Source organism: Mustelus asterias, chromosome 6 (assembly GCF_964213995.1).
Source record: "Mustelus asterias chromosome 6, sMusAst1.hap1.1, whole genome shotgun sequence".
Classification (NCBI taxonomy): domain Eukaryota; kingdom Metazoa; phylum Chordata; class Chondrichthyes; order Carcharhiniformes; family Triakidae; genus Mustelus; species Mustelus asterias.
Genome location: NC_135806.1, coordinates 118643949 through 118670223, shown reverse-complemented (window position 1 = coordinate 118670223; position 26275 = coordinate 118643949). Strand labels below are relative to the sequence as shown.

Below are 26275 nucleotides of genomic sequence, written 5' to 3'. Positions count from 1 at the left end.
CTGATGACTTCATAAGATCCTTAAATCATCATTTAATAAATATTATCTTACAAGCTCTATCAATAGTTCCAGTCAAAGCCTCGGTCAAAAATCCATAAGATTTAGGGATTTGTTTTTGCTCAGAGTGCATAAAATTTGACTTGTGGCCTCACTGAAAAAATGGATCTGAAACTGTCCTGTTTACCTGTCCGTTCTGGACTGAGAATTTTTTTGGTAAGATCACCCCCATTGTATTTAAACATCTGAGGCTAGTGGGTGCTAATAATTAATTTTCTTTATTTTTACCTTCATAGAAGCTTGCTGCTTGATTCATTTAAATTGGGGCAAATCACTCTATGGGTAAGAAAGCACACAATAGAGCATGAAAACGGGAGAGAACCGCGTCCATTTTTAGGCAAACTCCAGACGCAAATGTACGGCACTTAGAAAAGAAAAATAAATAAAATGTGATTCTTGTCAATAGGTGGAGTGGGTGGAGCCTATTCACGCTGGGAAGCTGGCGGCTCAGCTCGAGTCATTGTGCGGGCGCACTGATCTCCCAGTGCACTGTGTACAGTGTACACAGTGCACAGGGAGATGACAACCCCCCCCACAGCACCCTGATTCTCCCTGGGACATGACCCTCTCCGATATTGCTCCCCCAATCTCCACACCAGCTGGTCGCCACCCCCGATCCCACCACCCCAGTTGATCACCATCCTGGCCGATCCCCACCCTCCCATGCAGAGTAACCCCTTTACGGAACTACCCCATGTGCCCACCCCTTCAGGCCCCAGCTCTTCAGGCCCCACCCTTTCAGGTCCCACTCTTTTCAGGCCCCACCTCTCCCTTTAGGCCCCTCCCCTTGGCACTACTCACGGCTGGCAAATTAGTGCTGGTAACATCACGAGAAGCTAGAAACCAGGCGTGAGCCCAATTTTCCGCCCCTCGCCCGATTTTACCAACTAGCCATGCCGAAAGCCGAACTCAACAAGCCGAAAACATCACCCCCATAATCTTTGTGAGAGCTTCTAAACTCAAGGACCAGGTTTATGGAACTTGCTGCTATAATCTAACCTTATATACCCTGGGAAATTCAATAAGTAAACTGGTCAATTATCAGTTTACTTATTGTGGACCTCCTTAGTTTGGTCATAGCTACAACCTACCCATTGACTCTGTCTACACTTCCCGCTGCCTCAGCAAAGCAGCCAGCATAATTAAGGACCCCATGTACCCCGGACATTCTCTCTTCCACCTTCTTCCATCGGGAAAAAGATACAAAAGTCTGAGGTCACGTACCGACCGACTCAAGAACAGCTTCTTCCCTGCTGCTGTCAGACTTTTGAATGGATTTACCTTGCATTAAGTTGATCTTTCTCTATACCCTAGCTATGACTGTAACACTACATTCTGCACTCTCTCATTTCCTTCTCTGTGAACAGTATGCTTTGTCTATATAGCGCGCAAGAAACAATACTTTTCAATAATTGAGGAGCAAATATGTGAGTAGATTACAGATAGCTCCAAGAAACATTGGGTGGTAATAGTAGTGGATTTTAACTTTCCCAACATTGACTGGGACAGCCATAGTATTAGAGGCTTGGATGGAGAGAAATTTGTTGAGTGTATTCAGGAGGAATTTCTCATTCAGTATGTGGATGGCCCGACTAGGGAGGGGGCAAAACGTCACCTCCTCTTGGGAAATAAGGAAGGGCAGGTGACAGAAGTGTTAGTGAGGGATCACTTGGGACCAATGACCATAATTCCATTAGTTTTAAGATAGCTTTGAGAATGATAGGTCTGGCCCAAAAGTTATAATTCTAAATTGGGGCAAGGCCAATTTTGATGGTAACAGGCAGGAACTTTCAACAGTTAACTGGGGGAGTCTGTGGGAAGGCAAAGGGACGTCTGGTAAGTGGGAGGCTTTCAAAAGTGTGTTAACCAGGGTTCAGGGTAAGCACATTCATCTTAGAGTGAAGGGCAAGGCGGAAAGAAGTAGGGAAGACTGGATGACTCGGGATATTGAGGCCCTGGTCAAGAAGAAGAAAAAGGCACATGACATGCATAGACAGCTGAGATCAAATGGATCCGTTGGAGTGTATAGAGGGTGTCAGAGTAGAGTTAAGAGAGAAATTAGGAAGGCAAAAAGGGGACATGATATTGTTTTGACAGGTAAGGCAAAGGAGTATCCAAAGAGCTTCTACAAATACATAAAGGGCAAAAGATTAACTAGGGAGACAGTAGGGCCTCTTAAGGATTAACTAGGTCATCTACAAGAGATGGGCGAGATCCTAAATGAATATTTCTTGTCAATATTCACTGTTGAGAAAAGCATGGATGTTAGGGAACTTGGGGAAATAAATAGTGATGTCTTGAGGAGTGTACATATAACAGAAAAGGAGATGCTGGAAGTTTTAAAGTGCATCATGATAGATAAATCCCCAGGACCTGATGAAGTGTATCCCTGGACATTGTGGGAGGCAAGGGAGGAAATTGCAGGTCCCCTAGAAGAGATATTTGAATCATCGAAAGTCACAGGTGAGGTGCCTGAAGATTGGAGGGTGGCAAATGTTGTGCCTTTGTTTCAGGAGGGTTGCAGGGAAAAGCCTGGGAACTACAGGCTGGTGAGCCTCACATCAGAAGTAGGTAAGTTGTTAGGAGGTATTTTGAGAGACAGAATCTTTAGGCATTTAGAGACACAAAGACTGATTAGGGACAGTCAGCATGGCTTTGTGAGTGGAAAATAATGTCTCACAAATTTGATTGAGTTTTTTGAAGGGGTAACCAAGAAGGTAGATGAGGGCAGTACAGTTGATGTTGTCTACATGGATTTTAGTAAGGCCTTTGACAAGGTACCACACGATAGGTTGTTGCATAAGGTTAATTTTCACACTATCCAGATAGCCAAATGGATACAAAATTGGCTTGATGACAGAAGACAGAGTTGGTGGTTGTAGAGGGTTGTTTCTCAAACTGGAGGCCTGTGACCAGCGGTGTGCTTCAGGGATTGGTGTTGGGTCCATTGTTATTTGTCATTTATATGAAAGATTTGGTTGCGAATTTAGTACGCATGGTTAGTAAGTTTGCAGATGAGATTGGTGGCATAGTGGACAGTGAAGAAGGTTATCTAGGATTGCAACGGAATCTTGATCAATTGGGCCAGTCGGCTGACAAATGCCAGATGGAGTTTAATTTAGATAAATGCGAGGTGATGCATTTTGGTAGATTGAACCAGAGCAGGACTTACTCAGTTAATGGTAGGGCCTTGGGGAGAGTTACAGAACAAAGAGATCTAGGGGTTCAGGTTCATAGCTCCTTGAAAGTGGAGTCACAGATGGACAGAGTGGTGAAGAAGGCATTCGGCATGCTTGGTCTCATTGGTCAGAACATTTAAGACAAGAATTGGGACGTCTTGTTGAAGTTGTACAAGGCTGCACTTGGAATACTGTGTACAGCTCTGGTCACCCTATTATAAAGAGGGTATTATTAAACTAGAGAGAGTGCAGAAAAGATTTACGAGGATGCAACCGGGACTTGATGGTTTGAGTTATAAGGAGAGGCTGGATGGACTGGGACTTTTTTTTCTGGAGCGTAAGAGGCTTAGGGGTGATCTTATAAAGGTCTATTAGGTTGGCGAATGTTGTCCCATTAGGAGGTTAGCGAATGTTGTCCCATTGTTTAAGAAGGGGAACAGAGACTTCCCCGGGAATTATAGACCGGTGAGTCTCACTTCTGTTGTCGGCAAGATGTTGGAAAAAATTATAAGGGATAGGATTTATAGTTATTTGGAGAGTAATGAATTGATAGGTGATAGTCAGCATGGTTTTGTGGCAGGTAGGTCGTGCCTTACTAACCTTATTGAGTTTTTTGAGAAAGTGACCAAGGAGGTGGATGGGGGCAAGGCAGTGGACGTGGTATATATGGATTTTAGTAAGGCGTTTGATAAGGTTCACCATGGTAGGCTTCTGCAGAAAATGCAGATGTATGGGATTGGGGGTGATCTAGGAAATTGGATCAGGAATTGGCTAGCGGATAGGAAACAGAGGGTGGTGGTTGATAGTAAATATTCATCATGGAGTGCGGTTACAAGTGGTGTACCTCAAGGATCTGTTTTGGGGCCACTGCTGTTTGTAATATTTATTAATGATCTGGATGAGGGTATAGTTGGGTGGATTAGCAAATTTGCTGATGACACCAAAGTCGGTGGTGTGGTAGACAGTGAGGAAGGGTGTCGTAGTTTGCAGGAAGACTTAGACAGGTTGCAAAGTTGGGCCGAGAGGTGGCGGATGGAGTTTAATGCGGAGAAGTGTGAGGTAATTCACTTTGGTAGGAATAACAGATGTGTTGAGTATAGGGCTAACGGGAGGACTTTGAATAGTGTGGAGGAGCAGAGGGATCTAGGTGTATGTGTGCATAGATCCCTGAAAGTTGGGAATCAAGTAGATAAGGTTGTTAAGAAGGCATATGGTGTCTTGGCGTTTATTGGTAGGGGGATTGAATTTAGGAGTCGTAGCGTTATGTTGCAACTGTACACAACTCTGGTGCGGCCGCACTTGGAGTACTGTGTGCAGTTCTGGTCCCCACATTACAGGAAGGATGTGGAGGCTTTGGAGAGGGTGCAGAGGAGGTTTACCAGGATGTTGCCTGGTATGGAGGGGAGATCCTATGAGGAGAGGCTGAGGGATTTGGGATTGTTTTCGCTGGAAAGGCGGCGGCTAAGAGGGGATCTTATTGAAACATATAAGATGATTAGAGGTTTAGATAGGGTGGATAGTGATAGCCTTTTTCCTCTGATGGAGAAATCCAGCACGAGGGGGCATGGCTTTAAATTGAGGGGGGGTAGTTATAGAACCGATGTCAGGGGTAGGTTCTTTACCCAGAGGGTGGTGAGGGATTGGAATGCCCTGCCAGCATCAGTAGTAAATGCGCCTAGTTTGGGGGCGTTTAAGAGATCCGTAGATAGGTTCATGGACGAAAAGAAATTGGTTTAGGTTGGAGGGTCACAGTTTTTTTTTAACTGGTCGGTGCAACATCGTGGGCCGAAGGGCCTGTTCTGCGCTGTAATGTTCTATGTTCTATGTTCTATGTTCTATTAAATAATGAGGAGCATAGATCGGCTAGCTGGTCAATGTCTTTTCCCAAAGGTAGGGGAGTCTAAAACTAGAGGGCATAGGTTTAAGGTGAGAGGGGAGAGATACAAAAGGGTCCAGAGGGGCAGTTTTTTCACACAGAAGGTGGTGAGTATCTGGAACAAGCTGCCAGAGGTAGTGGTAGAGGCGGGTACAATTTTGTCTTTTAAAAAGCGTTTAGACAGTTATATGGTAAGATGGGTATAGAGGAATATGGGCCAAACACGGGCAATTGGGAATAGCTTAGGGGTTAAAAAAATGGGCGGCATAGGCAAGTTGGACAAAAGGGCCTGTTTCCATGCTGTAAACCTCTATGACTCTATATCAACTTGCAGCCAACATATTGCCCTCTTCTCTCTAAACAGGACAATTACTCACAGTCATTGGCAGGACAGAAAAACTGAAGCTGGCTACTGGGGAATTGAAATCTAATGCAAGTACTGTAGGTGAAGTGGATCTTCTTTAAAATGTCTTGTGAACTCTTTCTTAAATAGATGACCAATCCATAGTATGTGAAGTGTAAGAGAGAGGGAAAGATAGGTGGAAATAATTAGGAAAGTGATTTATGGTCATACAGAAACAAGAATTTTCACTGCTTTCAAGAATTTAATAGAATATTGGGCACACATATTATGTTACTATTCGTTACCTTGGTCCAATGGCATTTATTTTGGGAGAGATCATTATGCTAAATCATATTTTTTTAGTAATAACCAAGAAGTTTGGAAATTGTGAAATGACAGGTTGGCATTGGTTGATTTTTATAAAAAATCATCGTCAGTCTAATATTGACAAAATAATTGCTACTTTAAACATTTAGTCATTCATGGACAGATTGTATGAATGAAAAAGTGACCTGGGCTCCAACCATACTTTTCGTTGAGGTTCCAGAGTTTGATCACTGATTCCAGCAGGGTATATTACTGTAGTGAGAGTAGTTTTCTTTGGCAATTCAAAGTGGTATGCTTGCGGTATTGGGACAGTTTTTCCAGTTGTATATCGCTGAATGCATTTGTCCATTGCAGATAGCTGTGCAGTAACTGCTTCCACAAACAAATCCTGTAGCCTGTACAAAACATCATTTTAAGTTACAATTAAAGACATATTCTAAACAGCATCATTTGATACATAGCATAAAATGAAAAGAAACTCACTTTAACTCAGACACAAAATCGTGTAGAGTAATTTAGCTTCCCTACCAGCTGATGCTGTTCTCACCAAATAATTGCAGAATAATTTAAATTAAACACTTTTCCACTCAATAAATATGGAATTTATGATATGTTTTCCTCATTTTACTTCCAAATTCAATCCTATTCAAATTTCACAATTCTAGCCCACTGCTAAATATCAGGTGCCAGAATGTCATTGAAATTGGAATTTTGATTTAAGATCTACAGTAAATACCTTGATGGAGCTACTTATTATCTCCACTTTTCATGGTGTTGTGAGACTTCTTACTGTGTTTACCCCAGTCCAACACCGGCATCTCCACATCACAAGAGAGGTGCCAGAGGACTGGAGAACAGCTAATGTGGTTCCACTATTAAGATTAGCTTGAGAAAGAGTTGGAGCTTGTGACCTGCTATCATTCTGCTGGCGCATTGAGAAGAGAGAAGATATCAACGGAAGTGTCCGGTTGTCCCAAGACAGGAGCAAAATCATGAGCAGGGAGGGGACCTGCTCGACTGCCATAAGATGGATCGCAGAAAGCAGTCATTTAGAGGTGGCTTCAATGGCCGAGGGTCTACAGACCTTCCTAGAGATAAACAACAACCTGTGTTGGCAAAGACTTCACCATTCCAGGGACATGGTGGCTCACTCATGCAACCCTCATCAGGGGTTGGCGCTGCATAGACTTGGAGGGCATCTGCTGCCTGTGATTTTGAAAGCCACCCCCAACTTTTATTGGTTTCGTTCAGGGCTCCATGAGTGACCTTTGCTCCATCTTTCAAGCTTCTGTTCATAAATGCATCAAGGAGGTGACAGATGCACTCTTCACAAGGGCTCAGAACTACATCTATTTTGACCAGGAATAGTGCTAGAGTTACAGGTTTCGCCCAAATAGCAGGCTTCCAACAAGTGCAGGGTGCCATTGACTGCCCTCATCTGGCTCTCCATTCCTCATGGCATCAAGGAGTTCAGTTTATCAATCGCAAGGTCTTCTACTGCTTAAATATTCAGCCAGTCTGCGACCACACAAAGCATATCCTCCAGGTGCGTGCTAGGTTTCCGGGTGGGGGGTGGTGTAATATGTGTAATATACACATCCTCAGCAGGTCTCAGATTCCTGATGGTTTTTGAGGCACCTCAGTGGCTATAGGGTTGGCACCTTGGAGACAAAGGATACCCCTGAGAATGTGGCTGATGACACCTGTGTGGAGGCCACAGAGTGCAGCTGAGACCAGATACAGAGGCTCGTGCTGCTATTTACACTCTGGTGGAGCAGACCATAGGAATGCTGAAGATGAGCTTCCAGTGGCTGGACCGATATGGTATAGCCCTGCAGTATAGTCCACAGAGGGTATCGTTACCATCTGCTGTGCCTTTTACAACCTGGTGCTTCAACAGGGTGAGGAGCTACCTGATGGAGAAATGGAGGAGTGGCATGTTTCCTCTGATGAAGAGGACATTGAGGTGGATGAGGCAAGGGAGGGTCTGGAGGACAATGAGGTTGGCCATTAGGCAGTGGCAGGGGCAGAAGAGTTCAGGACACACTCTTGTCTGCCAGATTCATGAATGGTGATGTTTCAGGCCAATGATATCATCCCACAATCCTGAAATCCCTTCCATGTGCAGTGCTCTCTCGTCTGACTTCTGACAGTGTACAGCCTCACTGATGAAGCTTGTGTCATGGGGTGGGAGTGGTTGCCTTCAGTCCCAGCATTGCAAGAGGAAGAGGATGACTTGCAGCGGGGACAGTGCATCATTCCTCCAAGAGCTACTGTGAACATCTGACTCTTGTCTGCTCGAATTTAGCTCACTTGCTTTCAGTATCAGTGTTACATTAGGGTTATGTCACACTGAAAGTTTCAGTGATGTAAGCTCTTCCATAGTTACGTGTGCCCCTGAGGTTCTGTATCACCAGAGGCAGATGCACACTTTCCATAAGGGTCTAGCCTCTGGGTTACATGTGCAGGGAGCTCACTTTGACAATGACTGGGTTGAATTATGGTGGCCTGGACATTGTGGGGAACATTCTCCTAACCAAGGAGAAACAAGCATGACTAATGTGAGGGGATGCCAATGTGCTGGCAATCTTGCAGAGAGCAGATGGAGGAGGCTCTGGACTGAACATTTAGTCTTTCTGCAGAACATGAACACAGTTGCCTCAGTGGCATTGCAGGAAGATATCTCATGAGACAGGGAGCCATGAGCCGGTGCAATAAGTGAGAGTTTATTTACAGAGGTGAGTGTTTACTTACATAAGTGGTCAATATCTATAAGTGCCGAAAACCTGTGCCCATGCTGTGCAACTAGACTTGCTGAACATTTCTAACCCTGCTGCTATGTCGTGGTGCATCCCCAGGATCCACAGTACAGGTAGAGGCAGCCAGCTCTCCGCCATACTCTGTTGTCTGTGATGACCTTGTCCTCTGGATGGATGAGACCTGGAGCACCACGGCCTGCATTTGAGGTGCTGTTGTGTGGCAATGCCACTCTCCTAGGCTTTCAGGGTGAGAGTTGATTCGGTCACAGGAAGAGAGGAACCAAGTGGGCTGGACACCCCTCGATTCTCTTGGGTAGATGATGCCGGGCTATGCACCATCTTCTCTTCCTCCCTATGGTGCTTGAGGGCCCGTGGCTTCCTTCTTGGGATAGAGGGACAGCTGGAGTGAGGTCAAGCACCGCTGTTCTCTGTCTTTGGAACTCATGGATGCCCACAAGTGCCTGCACCATGGAGTTCATGTCCTGCGCCATGGAGTGCAAGTCCTGCGCCGTGGAGCTTATGCTCTCCACCAGTGCAGGACAGAGCTCTTGCATCAAAATCTCAACTGTGTTCACAAAGAGAAGGAAAAGTTTATTTATTAGTTACAATCTAGGCTTACATTAACACTGCAATGAAGTTACTGTGAAAATCCCCTAGTTGCCACACTCCGACACCTGTTCAGGTACACTGAGAGAGAATTTAACATGGCCAATGCACCTAACCAGCACGTCTTTCGGATTGAGAAGTATTGAATGTGATGAACACAAGGAGAGAGGAAATATTTATGGGATTAGCATTCTTGAAAGTGAATAAATCACGAGGGCTGGATGAAATACACCACAGGCTATTGCAATTCTGGGCAGCACAGTGACTAGCACTGCTGCCTCACAGCACCAGAGGCCCGGGTTTGATTCCGGCCTTGGGTGACTGTGTGGAGTTCTCCCAGTGTCTGCGTGGATTTCGTCCGGGTGCATTGGTTTTCTCCCACAGTCCAAAGATGTGCAGGTTAGGTAGATTGGCCATGCTAAATTGCCCCTTACTTGTCCAAGGGTGAGTAGGGTAGATGGATTAGTCATGGTAAATATGCAGGGTTATGGGTTTAGGGCAGAGGGGAGGGCCTGGATGGAGTTGATTTTTTTGGAGGGTAGGTGCAGACTCGATGGGCCTCTTTCTGCATTGTGGGGATTATGCAGATAAAAAAACCAGGGAGGAAATCGTGGAAGGCCTGGCCATTATTTTCCAATGCTTGCTGGATACACGGAGGTCTGCTAACATTTTATGTTTGTTTAAAAAAGGAGCAAAGGATAGACTGAAAAAATGACAGGCCAATCAGTCTGACCCTGGTAGCAGAAAATTATTGGAATCAATTCTGAGGAACAGGAAAGCTGTCCCTTAGAAAGGCATGGATTAATCAAGGACAGTCAGCATAGATTTGCTATGGGAAGGTTGTGTTGACTAATTTAATTGAATGTTTTGAGGAAGTAGCAAGGAGGATTGATGAGGGTAGTGTAGTCGATATGGTCTGTATGGATTTTAGCAGTTTCTGAAGGTCTGGTTAAAAAAACCCATAGGTTCAGCAAGCTGGATATAAAATTAGCTCAGTGGCAGGAAACAGAGAGTAATTGTTGATGGGTGTTCTTGACTCTGAAAGGTTGTTTCCAGTGGGGTTCTAAAGGGCTCAGTACTAGGTCCTCTGCTTTTTGTGATATCTATTAATCATTTGAATGTAAATGGAGGAGGAATGATCAAGATGTTTGTGGACAACACAAAAGTCAGCTATGTGGTTGATATCGAAGAGGATCGCTGCAGACTGCAGGAAGATATCAATGGACTGGTCAAGTAGGCAGGAAAGTAGCAAATGGAATTCAACCCAGAGAAATGTGAGGTGATGCGTTTGGGAATGTCAAACAAGGCAAATTAATTCACAGCAAATGGGAGGATATTGTGGGGGTGCAGAGGAAGTAAGGGAGCGGGGAGTAAATGTCTTCAGATCCTTGAAGGTAGCAGGATGAGTCGATAAGGTGGTTAAGAAGGCATATAGAATCACTTTGTTTATTAGCTGAGGCATAGAATGTAAGAGCATGGAGATAATGTTGGAACTATATAAAACATTAGTTAGCCACAACTTGAGTACTGTGTACAGTCTGGTCACCTCATTACATTGCAGTAGAGAGTGTATAGAGGAAATTTACGAGGATGTTTGTCAGGACTGGAAAATTGCAACTATGAGGAACGATTGGATAAGCTGTGTTTTTTTCTCCTTGGAAGAATGAAAGTTGAGGAGAGATTTGATTGAGATGTACACAATTCTGAGGGGACTACATACAGTGGATGGGAAGGGCCTAATTACTTTAGCAGAGAGTTCAGTGGCTAGGGGGCATGGATTTTAAATGATTGTTAGAAAGATTAGAGGGGAGATAAGGATCAATCTTTTAACCAAGAGGGTTGTAGGGGTCTGGAAGTCACTGCATGAAAGCGTAGGAGAGGCAGAAATCCTCAACTCATTTAAAGTGGCTGGATATGCACCTGAAGACCCATAACTTGCAGGGCTATAGCCTGAATGCTGGAAAGTGGGATTAGGCTGGGTGGCATATTTCTTGGCCATCGCAGACATGATGGGCCAGGTGGTCTCTTTCTGTACCATAAACATTCTATAAGTCCATGATTCTACAATACCAAATGCCAAGTGTGGTGAATAAGGTTTGTGTGCCATTAGTGCAAATAGTCATGTGGAGATATGATACAGTGGCAATAATGGTAACTTGGCTTAAAAGTGGGTGATTAAATGGTCAAGGTGATGCGCTAACAATAAGGCGAAAGACTACCTGTGTGCCAATACAAATGTAGGCTTTTATTCACAACAGAATCAGGAGCACATCCCAACAAATAACCAACCTGGACTGAACAAGGGGGAGGAGACAGCCACCTTTATACTAGATGCCGAGGGGAGGAACCGAACTGGGAGGGGATGTGTCCAGGCATGACAAACACACAACGGTGGTCCATATAGGACAAAGGCACAACTGAGGTCCACCACACAGGGATATAAAATCTTCAGAGAAAATAAGGTAGGGGAAAAGGGAGGTAGAGAAGATGCAGAGTTTCCAGCAAGTGTCTCATAAAAATACCAAACAACTCGAGTCAGCAAATATTTAGCTTAAGATACCATGGGGCACTATGTTAAACTGAACCTGGACTACATGGTTGCACTTTTAATGTACTAAATTAATTTAGAAATCATTCAATACTTAGGAGAATACATACTTTCCCCATGGTTCGTTGGGATTTGCAAATACTACCACATCGATAGGGAGAGTCAGCTTGAAGTGGACTCGTGACATGTCATTGTGCTGGATAATTACTCCTGGTTTACTGAAATCAGGACTTTTCACCTCAAACATAATCTGCAGGTTTATTACTTTCTGAAAGTTAAAAACATGTAATTCTAGAATTAGGTTATAAGGTCTGGACAGTTGACAGAGCAATAAAACACGAGGCCCAGGAATAGAGTGTTGCTGGTGTGCTCACACATTATCTCCTTTACCAATATGGCAGGCAACACACTTCCCGCCAGAATTCGAGGCACCAACTTCACATATTAGGTAAGAGAAAAGATATCATTGAAGTTTTACCATTGAGTCCTGAGGAAACAATATTCATGTTAAGAACATAAGAACATAAGAAATAGGAGCAGGAGTAGGCCATCTAGCCCCTCGAGCCTGCCCCGCCATTCAATAAGATCATGGCTGATCTGAAGTGGATCAGTTCCACTTACCCGCCTGATCCCCATAACCCCTAATTCCCTTACCGATCAGGAATCCATCTATCCATGATTTAAACATATTCAACGAGGTTGCCTCCACCACTTCAGTGGGCAGAGAATTCCAGAGATTCACCACCCTCTGAGTGAAGAAGTTCCTCCTCAACTCTGTCCTAAACTGACCCCCCTTTATTTTGATGCTGTGCCCTCTAGTTCTAGCTTCCTTTCTAAGTGGAAAGAATCTCTCCACCTCTACCCTATCCAGCCCCTTCATTATCTTATAGGTCTCTATAAGATCCTCCCTCAGCCTTCTAAATTCCAATGAGTACAAACCCAATCTGCTCAGTCTCTCCTCATAATCAACACCCCTCATCTCTGGTATCAACCTGGTGAACCTTCTCTGCACTCCCTCCAAGGCCAATATATCCTTCCGCAAATAAGGGGACCAATATGTTAATATGAGCGAATGCTGAAAAGCCATATTTACTGAACTCTGTTTGCTCTTTCTTACAAATCTGAATTGCTCTCCACTGGAAGTCACATAAGGTCAGCTTCTCTTGCTCTAATGATACTCTGTAATGTTGCTGGCTATCCCCTGTGGGGCTCCATTATAAAACAACTGATAAAGAAGGAAGAGAGAAAGCAAAATATGCCAAACAAGCTAGGTTTCCAGGACAAGTTGTAAAATTCATTGAAAAGCACCCACAGAACACAATTCTCGGGAAATTCTGAAAACAAGTAACTTAATTCAATGACTTCCCACCTGGTGGGGTGGTTTACTGAGGTCTGCTGGCTTTGGGTTAGACTCACATTGTTATCGCCATTGTTATCTACTGAGAATGTTGTGTAAATTGGGAACTCTCATCCACAGCACAGGGGATATATTCCCTGGAATGGTAGCATCAGGAGCAATGATGAGGGGCAAATCACCAGGATTCGCTCTGTGAACTGGCAGGAGGGAGAATAGGGGAAGGAGTAGAACATTCTCAAAATAAAATGGCGGTCAAGAGGGAAAATAGAATCATTGGGAACTCCAGGCAAGTGAGGAAGATTGACTTTATGAATTGAGAAGGAGAGAAGTAGGAAAATAATAAACCATAAATCAGATTTATCATTATTAATATGCAATCCAAAACAATCTTTCCAATTCTTCACCAAGGGAAGTCTAGATTAAACTGCATTTATTTCAATGCAAGAGGCCTGATGGACAAGGCAGATGAACTCAGGGGCATGGATGGGTACATGAGACTGGGATATTATAGCTATTACTGAAACATGGCTAAGGGAGGGACAGGATTGGCAGCTCAACGTTCCAGGGTACAGATGCTTTAGGAAAGATAGAACAGGAGGTAAGAGAGAAGTGGGAGTTGCACTTTTGATTAGGGAAAACATCACGGCAGTACCGAGAGGATATTTCTGAGGGTTCGCCTACTGAGTTTTGGGTAAAACTGAGGGGGAAATCATTTTGATAGGATTGTACTATAGGCCCCCAAATAGTGGGAAATTGAGGAGCAAATATGTAAGTAGATTACACATAGCTCCAAGAAAAATAGGGTAGTAATAGTAGGGGCATTTAATTTTCTCAACATTTACTGGGACAGCCATAGTATTAGAGGCTTGGATGGAGAGAAATTTGTTGAGTGCATTCAGGAGGAATTTCTCATTCAGTATGTGGAGCAAGGCCAATTTTGATGTATTAGACAGGAACTTTCAAAAGTTGATTGGAGGAGTCTGTTGGCAGGCAAAGGGACGGATGGTAAGTGGGAGGCTTTCAAAAGAGTGTTAACCAAGATTTTGGGGTAAACACATTCCTTTTAGAGTGAAGGGCAAGGCTGGTAGAAATAGGGAACCCTGGATGACTCGGGATGTTGAGGCGCTGGCCAAGAAGAAGAAGGAGGCACATGACATGTATAGGCAGCTGGGATCAAGTGGATCCCTTGAAGAGTATATGTCGGAATAGAGTTAAGAGAGAAATCAGGAGGCAAAAAGGGACACGAGATTGCTTTTGCAGATGAGGCAAAGGAGAATCCAAAGAGCTTCTACAGAACACATAAAGAGCAAAAGAGTAACTAGGGAAACAGTAGGGCCTCTTAAGGATCAGCAAGGTCATCTATGTGCGGATCCAGAAGAGATGGGTGAGATCCTAAATGAATATTTCTCATCGGTATTTATTGCTGAGAAAGGCATGGATGTTAGGGAACTTGGGGAAATAAATAATGATGTCTTGAGGAATGTACACATTATAGAGAAGAAGGTGCTGGAAGTCTTAAAATGCATCAAAGTAGATAAATCCCCGAGACCTGATGAAGTGTATCCCAGGATGTTGTGGGAGGCTAGGGAGGAAGCTGTGGGTCCCCTAGCCGAGATATTTGAATCATCGACAGCCACAGGTGAGGTGCCTGAAGATTGGAGGGTGGAAAATATTGTGTATTTGTTTAAGAAGGGCTGCAGGGAAAAGCCTGGGAACTACAGGCCGGTGAACCTAACATCTGTAGTGGGTAAGTTGTTAGAAGGTATTCTGAGAGACATTTAGAGAGGCAAGGACTGATTAGGGACAGTCAGCAAGGCTTTGTGAGTGGAAAAGCATGTCTCACGAATTTGATTGAGTTTTTTGAAGGGGTAACCAAGGAGGTAGATGAGGGCAATGCAGTTGATGTTGTCTACATGGACTTTAGCAAGGCTTTTGACAAGGTACTGCATGGTAGGTTGTTGTATAAGGTTAAACCTCATGGGACCCAGGGTGAGGTAGCTAAATGGATACAAAATTGGCTTGATGACAGAAGACAGAGGGTGATTGTAGAGAGTTGTTTTTCAAACTGGAGACCTGTAATCAGCGGTGTGCCTCAGGCTTCGGTGCTGGATCCACTGTTATTTGTCATTTATATTAATGATTTGGATGAGAAGTTAGGAGGCATGGTTAGTAAGTTTGCAGATGACACCAACATTGGTGGCATAGTGGACAGTGAAGAAGGTTATCAAAGATTGCAACAGGATTTTGATCAATTGGACCAATGGGCCGATGAATGGCAGATGGAGTTTAATTCAGATAAATGCGAGGTGATGCATTTGGTAGATCGAACCAGGGCAGGACTTACTCAGTTAATGGTAGGGTGTTGGGGAAAGTTATAAAACAAAGAGATCTATGGGTACAGGTTCATAGCTCCTTGAAAGTGGAGTCGCAGGTGGACAAAGTGGTGAAGAAGACATTTGGCATGCTTGGTTTCATTGGTCAGAACATTGAATATAGGAGTTGGGACGTCTTGTTGAAGTTGTACAAGACATTGGTAAAGCCACACTTGGACTACTCTGTACAGTTCTGGTCACCCAATTATATAAAAGATATTATTAAACTAGAAAGAATGCAGAAAAGATTTACTAGGATGCTACCAGGGCTTGATGCTTTGAGTTATAAGGAGAGGCTGGGACTTTTTTCCCCTGGAGCATAGGAGGCTTAGAGGTAATCTTATAGAGGTCTAGAAAATAATGAGGGGCATAGATCTGCTCGATAGTCAACATCTTTTCCCAAAGGTAGGGGAGTTTAAAACTAGAGGGCATAGTTTAAGGTGAGAGGGGAGAGATACAAAAGGGTCCAGAGGGGCAGTTTTTTCACATAGAGGTTGGCGAGTATCTGAAACAAGCTGCCAGAGGTAGTAGTAGAGGCTGGTACAACTTTGTCTTTTAAAAAGCATTTACAAGGGTAAGGTGGGTATAGAGGGATATGGACCAAACGTTTGATTTTGATTTGATTTATTATTGTCACATGTATTAACATACAGAGAAAATTATTGTTTCTTGCACGCTATACGGACAAAACATGCCGTTCATAGAGAAGGAAACGAGAGAGTGCAGAATGTAGTGTTATAGTCATAGCTAGGGTGTAGAGAAAGATCAACTTAATGCAAGGTAAGTCCATTCAAAAGTCTGACAGCAGCAGGGAAGAAGCTGTTCTTGAGTCAGTTGGTACGCGACCTCAGACTTTTGTATCTTTTTCCTGAAGGAAGAAGGTGGAAGAGAGAATGTCCGGAGTGCGTGGGGTCCTTAATTATGCTGGCTGCTTTGCCGAGGCAGGGGGAAGTGTAGACAGAGTCAATGGATGGGAGGCTAGTTTCCATGATGGATTGGGCTACATTCACGACCTTTTGTAGTTCTTGCAGTCTTGGGCAGAGCAGGAGCCATACCAAGCTGTGATACAACCAGAAAGAATGCTTTCTATGGTGCATCTGTAAAAGTTGGTGGGAGTTGTAGCTGCCGTGGGAAATTGGGACTAGCTTAGTGGTTAACCACTAGCTTAGTGGTTAAAAAAAAGAGCAGCAAGTTGAGCCAAAGGGCCTGTTTCCATGCTCTTTGACTCTAAATAAGGAAGATCCCGACAACCTTTCAACATATAGAAATGTATAAAATAGAAGCAGGAGTAGGTCATGCAGCTCCCTTGAGCCAACTTCATCATTCAATATGATCATGGCTGATCCTCTATCAAAAGGGTCATCCAGACTCGAAACATTGGCACAATTCTCTCTCTACAGATGCTGTCAGATCTGCTGAGATTTTCCAGCATTTTCTGTTTTGGATTCTTCTAATGCATCTAGAAGAGAGAAGATGTCAAAGGAGGCATCTGGCTCTCCAGAAACAAAAGCAGAACTCTAAGGAGGAAGGGTGGCAGAAGCTCTTCTGCTGCCACAGAAGGGACCCCGAGAGTAGCTACTGAATTCTAAACTGCGCCCAATTACTACTTTTTCTCACAACTTTATATGATTCCACTTTGGATCACATACTATCCTTAATTTCTGTTGTATTTTTGTTCCGGAAAGGAATGTGTAACTGTTGCAATGCTTGTATTTTTCCTTAACTATTATCCAAGTTCCCCAATCTACTGTACTGTAGCCAAATCACCCTTCGTACCTTAGTCATTTTGTTTGTTTAGATTTAGGACCCTAAGTTTGGATTGGATTTCCATCCTAATGAAGAATTCTGCCATGTTATGGTCACTCTTTACTAAAGGACCCTGCACAACAAGATTTTCTCATTTACCATTTCGCACTTTACCAAATCTAGCATAGCCTTCTCTAGTTGGTTCCTCAAAATACTGGCCTAAGATAAATATCTTGTTCACACTCCAGGAATTCTGCTGCTGCTGTATTACTGCTAATTTGGCCTGAGGATTGGGAGAAGTTCAGAATTTAGCAAAGGAGGATCAAGGGATTGATTAAGAGGGGAAAATAGAATATGAGAATAAACTCGCAACTAACTTAAAAGTGGACTGTAAAAGCTCCTATATGTATATAAAAAGAAAAAGATTGTTGAAAACAAATGTAGGATCCTTACATCCCGAAACAGGGGAATTTATAATCGAGAACAAGGAATGGCAGAGCAATTAAACAACTATCTTAGTTTTGTCTTCACAGAGAAAGACACAAATAACTTTCCAGAAATGCTAAGGAATAAAGGATCTAAGGAGGAATTGAAGGAAATTAGTATTTCTAGAAAAATATTGCTGGAGAAATTAATAAATCCCCAGAGTACTAAAGGAGGTAACCATGGAAATAGTGCTTGTGTCGGTTGTCATCTTACAAAATTCTGTAGATTCTGGGACAGTCCCAGTAGATTAGAGGTTGGCAAATATAACCCTACTATTTCAAAAAGGAGAGAGAAAACAGGCAATTACAGATCGGTAAGCCTAACATCAGTAAGGAAAATGCTGGAGTCTATTATAAAGGATGTGATAACAGGACACTTAGAAAATATCAACAGGATTAGACAAGGTCAGCATGTATTTATGAAAAGGAAATCATGTTTGAGGATGTAACTATTAAAATAGATAAGAATGAAATAGTGGTTGTGGTGTATTTGGATTTTCAGAAAGCTTTTGATAAAGTCCCACATAAGAGGTTAGTGTGCAAAATCAAAGTGCATGGGACTGGGGCTAATTTATTGACATGGATGGAGAATTGAATAGCAGACAGGAAACAGAGTAGAAAAAAAAAGGGTCTTTTTTCAGAGTGGCAGGCAATGACTAGTGGGATCTCACATGGATCAGCGCTTCGGCCCCAGCTATTCACAATATACATCAATGATTTGGATGAGAGAACCAAAAGTAATATTTCCAAGTTTGCTGATGATAGAAAACTTGGTGGGAACGTGAATGGTGAGGAGGATGTTAAGAGGCTACAAGGTGATTTAGGCAAGTTGAATGAGGGAGCAAATACGTGGCAGATGCAGTGTAACATGGATAAGTGGCAAGTTATCCATTTTGGATGGAGAACAGAATGGCAGAATATTATTTAAATAGTGATAGGTTGGGAAATGTTGATGCACCAAGGAACCTGGGTGTCCTTATACACTAGTCACTGAAAGCAAGTAAGCAAGAACGGCAAGCAGTTAGGAAGAAAAAGGTATTTTGACTTTCATTGCAAGAAACTTGAGTACAGGAGCAAGCATGACTTACTGCAGCTGTTTAGGGCCTTGATGTGACCACACCTGGAGTATTGGGTACAGTTTTAATCTCCTTAGCTAAGAAAGGATATACTTGCCATAGAAAATAATTAAATCTTGTTTTCTCTTTTGGACATCAAATTATCTAAATAGTATGCCTACTTTAAAATACTGCCAGGAATGAAAATCACAACCTCTTTTTAAAAAAATTTAACACTAATTAATTTAAAATGTTATTTTACTTCTTTCATTTTCCCTGCATGCTCTGATAATTTTCTTTTCGGCTCTATGCCCTTACAGGTTCTGTTTAATGTGGATCTTAACTTAACAGAAGAATGAGCCAAAGATAGTAATCTCAGGATTACTCCCTGTACCATATGCTAACAAAATCAGGACTAGAAGAATAGACAAGATTGATTGATATGTGGCTGGAGCGACGGTGTAAGATGGAGGGATATCGATTCCTAAGGCATTGGGACTGATTCTGGGGAAGATGGGATCTGTACAAGCTGGACAGGTTGCATCCCAGCATGACTAGGAACAAGATCCTCACAATGGTGTTCACTAGTACAGTGGGGGAGGATTTAAACCAGAGTGGCGGGCAATGGGAACCTGAGAGAGGAGACACGAGAGAGGGAAACAAAGATTGCTCCTACTGTATATTAATACTAGAATAGTTTATCTGGCTACCTTAAAACATCACAAATATTACAGATATTGCCTTAGCATAAACTTGCAAATTCAAGAAATCCTTAAAATGAAACCTACCAGAGGTGCAATGTTTATTGATTTCGTTTTGGAAGCGTTTTTAAGAAACTGACTGACCTCAACCCTGAAATGAAAATTGTACATTGTGATTAGACAGTACACAAATAAAACTTTACTGCCCATGTCCTGCAGTAGCAGTATTGGCACAGATGGATTAAAGAAACTAGATACAGAAACTGTAGGAATTGTTTTCATTTCCATACCATAGAACCATGGAATCCCTACAGTACAGAAAGAACCCATCAGGCCCATCGAGTCTGCACCAACTCTCCAAAAGGGCATCCTACCCAGGCCTACCCCTCTGCCCTATCCCGTAATTCCGCATATTTACCATGGCTAATCCCCCTAAACTACACATCTTTAGACACTAAGGGGAAATTCAGCATGGATTGCACTATTTGCCTCACGCCCAACTTTACCAAGTTTTTGTGCCCAAAAACGGGCGCAATTCAATAGTAAAATCGGGTCCTAAGGGGAAATTTAGCATGGCCAATCCACCTAACCTGCATGTCTTTGGACTGTGGGAGGAAACCAGAGCACCAGGAGAAAACCCACGTAGACACGGGGAGAATGTTCAAACTCCACACAGATAGTTAACCAAGGCTGGAATTGAACCCGGGCCCCTGTCGCTGTGAGGCAGCATTGCTAACCACTGTGCCACCATGTTATCAAGTTTTATTTGGCAATGTTCCTCTAAAGCGTGTTGGGATATTTTATTATATTAACAGCATCATATAAACACGGTTTATGGTTGTTAATCATTCATGGTGGCTAGTGCACCAATTTTAAATCGGGGCAGTGCAGTTGATGTCGTTTATATGGATTTCTGCAAAGCCTTTGACAAGGCCCCACATGGGAGACTTGTAAAGAAGGTAAATTCACATGGGATACAGGGTAATTTGATAAAGTGGATTCAAAATTGCCTCAGTTGTAGGAGGTAGAGGATGATGACAGAAGGCTGCTTTAGCGACTGGAAGCCAGTGTCCAGTAGCGTACCATAGGGTTGGGCCCCCTAATATTCGTCATTTGTATAAATGACATTGATGACTATGTGGGGGTAGGATTAACAAGTTTATGGATGACACAAAGATTGGCTGGATGGTTAACAGTGAGGCGGAGTGCTTTGGGCTACAAGAAGATATAGACGGAATGGTCAAGTGGGCAGATAAGTGGCAGATGGAATTTAACCCCGAAAAGTGTGATGTGATATACTTTGGAAGGAGTAATTTGACAAGTACTCAATGAATGGTAGGACACTGGAAGTTCTGTGGGACAAAGGGACATTGGCGTGTTTGTCCACAATCTCTGAGAGTGGAAGGGCATGTTAGTAGGGTGGTGAAAAAGGTATATGGGACACTTGCCTTTATCAATCCTTTATCAATGATAGCCAAGTTCCGCACACACGAGGACGGCCTCAACCGGGATATTGGGTTCATGTCCCACTATTTGTAACCCCCACAGAGTTTCACTGGCTGTCTTGTCTGGAGACAATACACATCTTTTTAGCCTGTCTTGATGCTCTCTCCACTCATGCTGTTTTGTTTCTTAAAGACTTGATTAATTGTAAGTATTCGCATTCCAACCATTATTCATGTAAATTGAGTTTGTGTCTTTATATGCTCTGTTTGTGAACAGACTTCCCACTCACCTGAAGAAGGGGCTTGCAGCTCCGAAAGCTTGTGTGGCTTTTGCTACCAAATAAACCTGTTGGACTTTAACCTGGTGTTGTTAAACTTCTTACTATGTTTACCCCAGTCCAACGCCGGCATCTCCACATCATGTTTATCAATCAAGGCATAGATTACAAAGTAAGAAGTCTCACAACACCAGGTTAAAGTCCAACAGGTTTATTTGGTAGCAAATACCATAAGCTTTCAGAGTGCTGCTCCTTCGAAGGAGCAGCGCTCCGAAAGCTTATGGTATTTGCTACCAAATAAACCTGTTGGACTTTAACCTGGTGTTGTGAGACTTCTTACTGTGTTCACCCCAGTCCAACGCCGGCATCTCCACATCATAGATTACAAAAGCAGGGCAGTCATGTTGGAGTCGTATAGAACTTTGGTGAGGCCACAGCTCGAGTACGGTGTGCAGTTCTACTCGCCATATTACCGGAAGGATGTGATTGCACTGGAGAGGGTGAAGAGGAGACTCACCAGGATGGTGCCTGGGATGGAACATTTATGTTATGAAGAGAGATTGCGTAGACTTAGGTTGTTTTTGTTACAGCAGAGAAGACTGAGGGGTCACCTGATCGAGGTGTACAAGATTATGAGAGACATGGACAGAGTGGATAAGGAGCAGCTGTTCCCCTTAGTTGAAGGGTCAGTCACAAAGGGACATAAGTTCAAGGTGAGGGACAGGAGGTTGGGGGGGGGGGGGGGGCGCAGTATGAGGAAAAACGTTTTTACCCAGAGGGTGATGACAATCTGCAATACGCTGCCTGGGAGGGTGGTAGAGGCGGATTGCCTCACATCCGTTAAAAAGTATCTGGATGAGCAGTTGGCACATCATAACATTCAGGGCTATGGGCGAAGCGCTGGCAAATGGGATTAGGTGGTAGTTCAGGTGTTTCTAATGTGTTGGTGCAAACCCAATGGGCCAAATGGCCTCTTCTGCACGCTATGATTCTATTAAAAGTAAATAGTCAGATGGCAATTCTATTTTAAACTGATAGAAAGCCTTTTACTGTTCGATATAATTCCATTTCATTAATTATTTATTGAACTTTGGTGACACCATACAACCAGCTTAATTACATCATAATATCCTACTGCTTGAAATGAATGAAGGTTAACAAAAAGAAGTCTCAACAAAAAGAAGTCTCCTTGCAAACATTGGCAAAGGCTTGAATTTTACAACGGCAGCACTTTTCAAATGTCAATGGAATTGGATTTCTAATTGTGATTTATTTTAATCCTGGGAGGAAAAGGTGTCATGAAATAATTTCACATGACACAGATTATTTTGAGTACAAAAGAGCAGTTTACTGTCTAAATAAATATATTTTTGTTTGATTTAAGAGGACCTTAATGGCCAAGGTGAGGAAACAGCGAAAAGAAATGTCCAGCAACCTGCTTCACTTTCTACACTAGTTTGTGATTTAGTGAGTCGCCAAGTTTATTGGGCATAGGGTCCCCAACATTCCAAAACAAAATCAGAAGTCAATAAATATCATGTTGTATGGTATCTTCTTTGCGTGATACTTATAATGCATCAGCTCAAATTACCTGCATATCTTACACCACCTGTAAATATATATACTACCACCTACACATCGTTTTATCATTATATCACTTAAAATGTTACTTAACTCAAAGTTTCTTCAGACACAACACAAATTTAAAAGGACAAAATCGATACTGAAAGACTAGGGCTGGAATTCTCTAACCTCACCCCCCGCTGGGATTCTCCAGTCCCGCTGCTGTGAACGGAGACTTGGCTGAGTGCCAAATTCTCTGTTCTCAGTGGCAACGGTAGCAGGACGTTCGAGTCCAGAGAATTCTGGCCTAGACGTTCAATTGAAGTACACATATGAAAATGTATTAACCACGCTGTAAATTTTATTGAAATCCTAGTAACCTGTTCTGACATCAAAAACATGCACTAATGAAATACTGAGATAGTTAACAGATTTCATTCTGCTACTTACGCAACATATTTTAAGATGCTTCTGCAGCGAGTGTCGTCTTGAAGTTTTGAAGAGTGTGTGCTGGCATGGGTTTTGGGCCACATGTACAGTGCGCTACCGAGACCATTTAGGATGAAAGTCTGTGAATTTACCTTAGAAATCAGCTTATTAATGGCTTCCTTAAAGCCTGCTTTAATTCCTTCTTCTGAATTCAATGAAGAAAAAGGAAAGATGTTATAAATGCTGTCGGTGTCAACATTAATACTTACAGCTTAAGTCTTCCGTTATACTGCTGTGAACAATAACTAGCATTCTTACATAGTTATGCCAATGGTGAATTAGATTTTTAAAAATGTTATATTTGCACTAAACTAAATGCTTCAGCTCCTGCTTTAGTCATGTCAGAATTACACACCAATATCCATATTCCAGCATTTACATGTGTTGCAAGACCAGGCATAACCTGCTTAAATGGTAGTCCTGTTAATTAAAAAACTTTTAAATGGAAATAATCTCAAAATAGGTCTTGAAGATTTCCAGTGATGGGGCTATGACTATTTCCTTTGGCAATATGTTCCATTCATAGAAATCATAGAAACCCTACAGTGCAGAAACAGGCCATTCGGTCCATCAAGTCTGCACCGACCACAATCCCACCCAGGCCCTACTCCCACATCCCTACACATTTACCCGCTAATCCCTCTAACCTACACATCTCAGGACACTAAGGGGCAATTTTAGCATGGCCAATCAACCTAACCCGCACATCTTTGGACTTCATTTGTGGGATTGTCCTTGGGAAGAAAGATTGTTGATACACCATCTTGGAAACAAATAGCCTTTGTAGTACGTGTTGATAGCTACCTTGTGTTGTGTAATTTCAGGAGGGCACGAGATACTTGCTTCTGTCAATTCCTAACAATCTGTTCCATATTTTATAGAACGGGGTCAGTCTATTTTTCTCCCTCCTTTTCTGTGGTGATTCCCATTCCAAATCTTTAGAACATAGAACATAGAAAAACTATAGCACAATATAGGCCCTTCAGCCCACAAAGTTGTGCCGAACATGTCCCAACCTTAGCGATTACTAGGCTTACCTATAACCCTCTATCTTACAAGTTCCATGTACTTATCTAAAAGTCTCTTAAAAGACCTTATCGAATCCGCCTCCACCACCGTTGCTGGCAGCCCATTCCACGCACCCACCACCCTCTGAGTGAAAAACTTACCCCTGACATTTCCTCTGTACCTACTCCCCAGCACCTTAAACTTGTGTCCTCTTGTGGCAACCATTTCAGCCCTGCGAAAAAGCCTCTGACTATCCACTCAATCAATACTTCTCAACATCTTATACACCTCTATCTGGTCACCCCTCATCCTTCGTCTCTCCAAGGAGAAAAGGCCGAGCTCACTCAACCTATCCTCATAAGGCATGCTCCCCAACCCAGGCAACATCCTTGTAAATCTCCTCTGCACCCTTTCTATGGCTTCCACATCCTTCCTGTAATGAGGTGACCAGAACTGAGCACAGTACTCCAAGTGTGGTCTGACCAGGGTCTTATATAGTTGCAACATTATCTCACGACTCCTAAACTCAATTCCTCGATTGATGAAGGCCAGTACACCATACGCCTTCTTAACCACAGCCTCAACCTGCACAGCTGCTTTGTGCGTCCTATGAACTCGGACCCCAAGATCCTTCTGATCTTCCACTCTGCCAAGAGTCCTACCATTAATACTATATTCCGCCATCCTATTTGACCTGCCAAAATGAACCACCTCACACTTACCTGGGTTGAACTCCATCTGCCACTTTTCCACCCAGTCTTGCATCCTATCAATGTCTCGCTGCAACTTCTGACATCCCTCCACACTATCCACAACACCTCCAACCTTTGTGTCATCAGCAAACTTACCAACCCATCCCTCCACTTCCTCATCCAGGTCATTTATAAAAATCACAAAGAGTAAGGGTTCCAAAACAGATCCCTGGGGCACTCCACTGGTGACCGACCTCCATGCAGAATATGACCCATCTATAACCACTCTTTGCCTTCTGTGGGCAAGCCAGTTCTGGATCCACAAAGCAATGTCCCCTTGGATCCCATGCCCCCTCACTTTCTCAATAAGCCTTGCATGGGGCACCTTATCAAATGCCTTGCTGAAGCCCACATATACTACATCTACTGCTCTTCCTTCATCAATGTGTTTAGTCACATCCTCAAAAAATTCAATCAGGCTCGTAAGGCATGATCTGCCTTTGACAAAGCCATGCTGACTATTCTTAATCATATTATACCTCTCCAAATGTTCATAAATCCTGCCTCTCAGGATCTTCTCCATCAACTTACCAACCACTGAGGTTAGACTCACTGGTCTATAATTTCCAGGGCTATCTCTACTCCCTTTCTTGAATAAAGAAACAACATCCGCAATCCTCCAATCCTCCGGAACCTCTCCCGTCTCCATTGATGATGCCAAGATCATCCCCAGAGGCTCAGCAATCTCCTCCCTCGCCTCCCACAGTAGCCTGGGGTACATCTCATCTGGTCCTGGCGACTTATCTAACTTGATGCTTTTTAAAAGCTCCTCTTTCTTAACATCTACATGCTCAAGCTTTTCAGTCCACTGCAAGTCTGCACTACAACCACCAAGATCCTTTTCCATAGTGAATACTGAAGTAAAGTATTCATTAAGTACCTCTGCTATTTCTTCCGGTTCCATACAAACTTTCCCACCGTCACACTTGATAAGTCCTATTCTTTCATATCTTATCCTCTTGCTCTTCACATACTTGTAGAATACCTTGGGGTTTTCCTTAATCCTGCCTGCCAAGGCCTTCTCATGACCCCTTCTGGCTCTCCTAATTTCCTTCTTAAGATCCTTCTCTATTAGCCGTATACCCTTCGAGATCTCTAACATTACCTAGCTCCCTGAACCTTTTGTAAGCTTTTCTTTTCTTCTTGACTAGATTTATTACAGCCTTTGTACACCACAGTTCCTGTAACCTACCATAACTTCCCTATCTCATTGGAACGTTGCTATGCAGAACTCCAGACAAATATTCCCTGAAGATTTGCCACATTTCTTCCGTACATTTCCCTGAGAAAACCTCTTTCCAATTTAAGCCTCCAATTTCCTGCCTGATA

General features: G+C 43.1%; 1 protein-coding gene across 1 annotated transcript in view; it reads right to left on the bottom strand.

Annotated features, from left to right (window-relative positions):
• The window catches only part of LOC144495222 (ufm1-specific protease 2-like), a 76265-nt gene that overhangs the window by 23346 nt on the left and 26644 nt on the right, over positions 1–26275 (bottom strand). The window contains exons 4-7 of the mRNA XM_078215290.1: positions 23148–23331; positions 19499–19562; positions 11806–11963; positions 5985–6177 (exon numbers count right to left, since the gene is read on the bottom strand). Of these exons, the coding sequence (XP_078071416.1) occupies positions 5985–6177; positions 11806–11963; positions 19499–19562; positions 23148–23331 (599 nt within the window). The remainder of the gene's footprint in view (positions 1–5984; positions 6178–11805; positions 11964–19498; positions 19563–23147; positions 23332–26275) is intronic.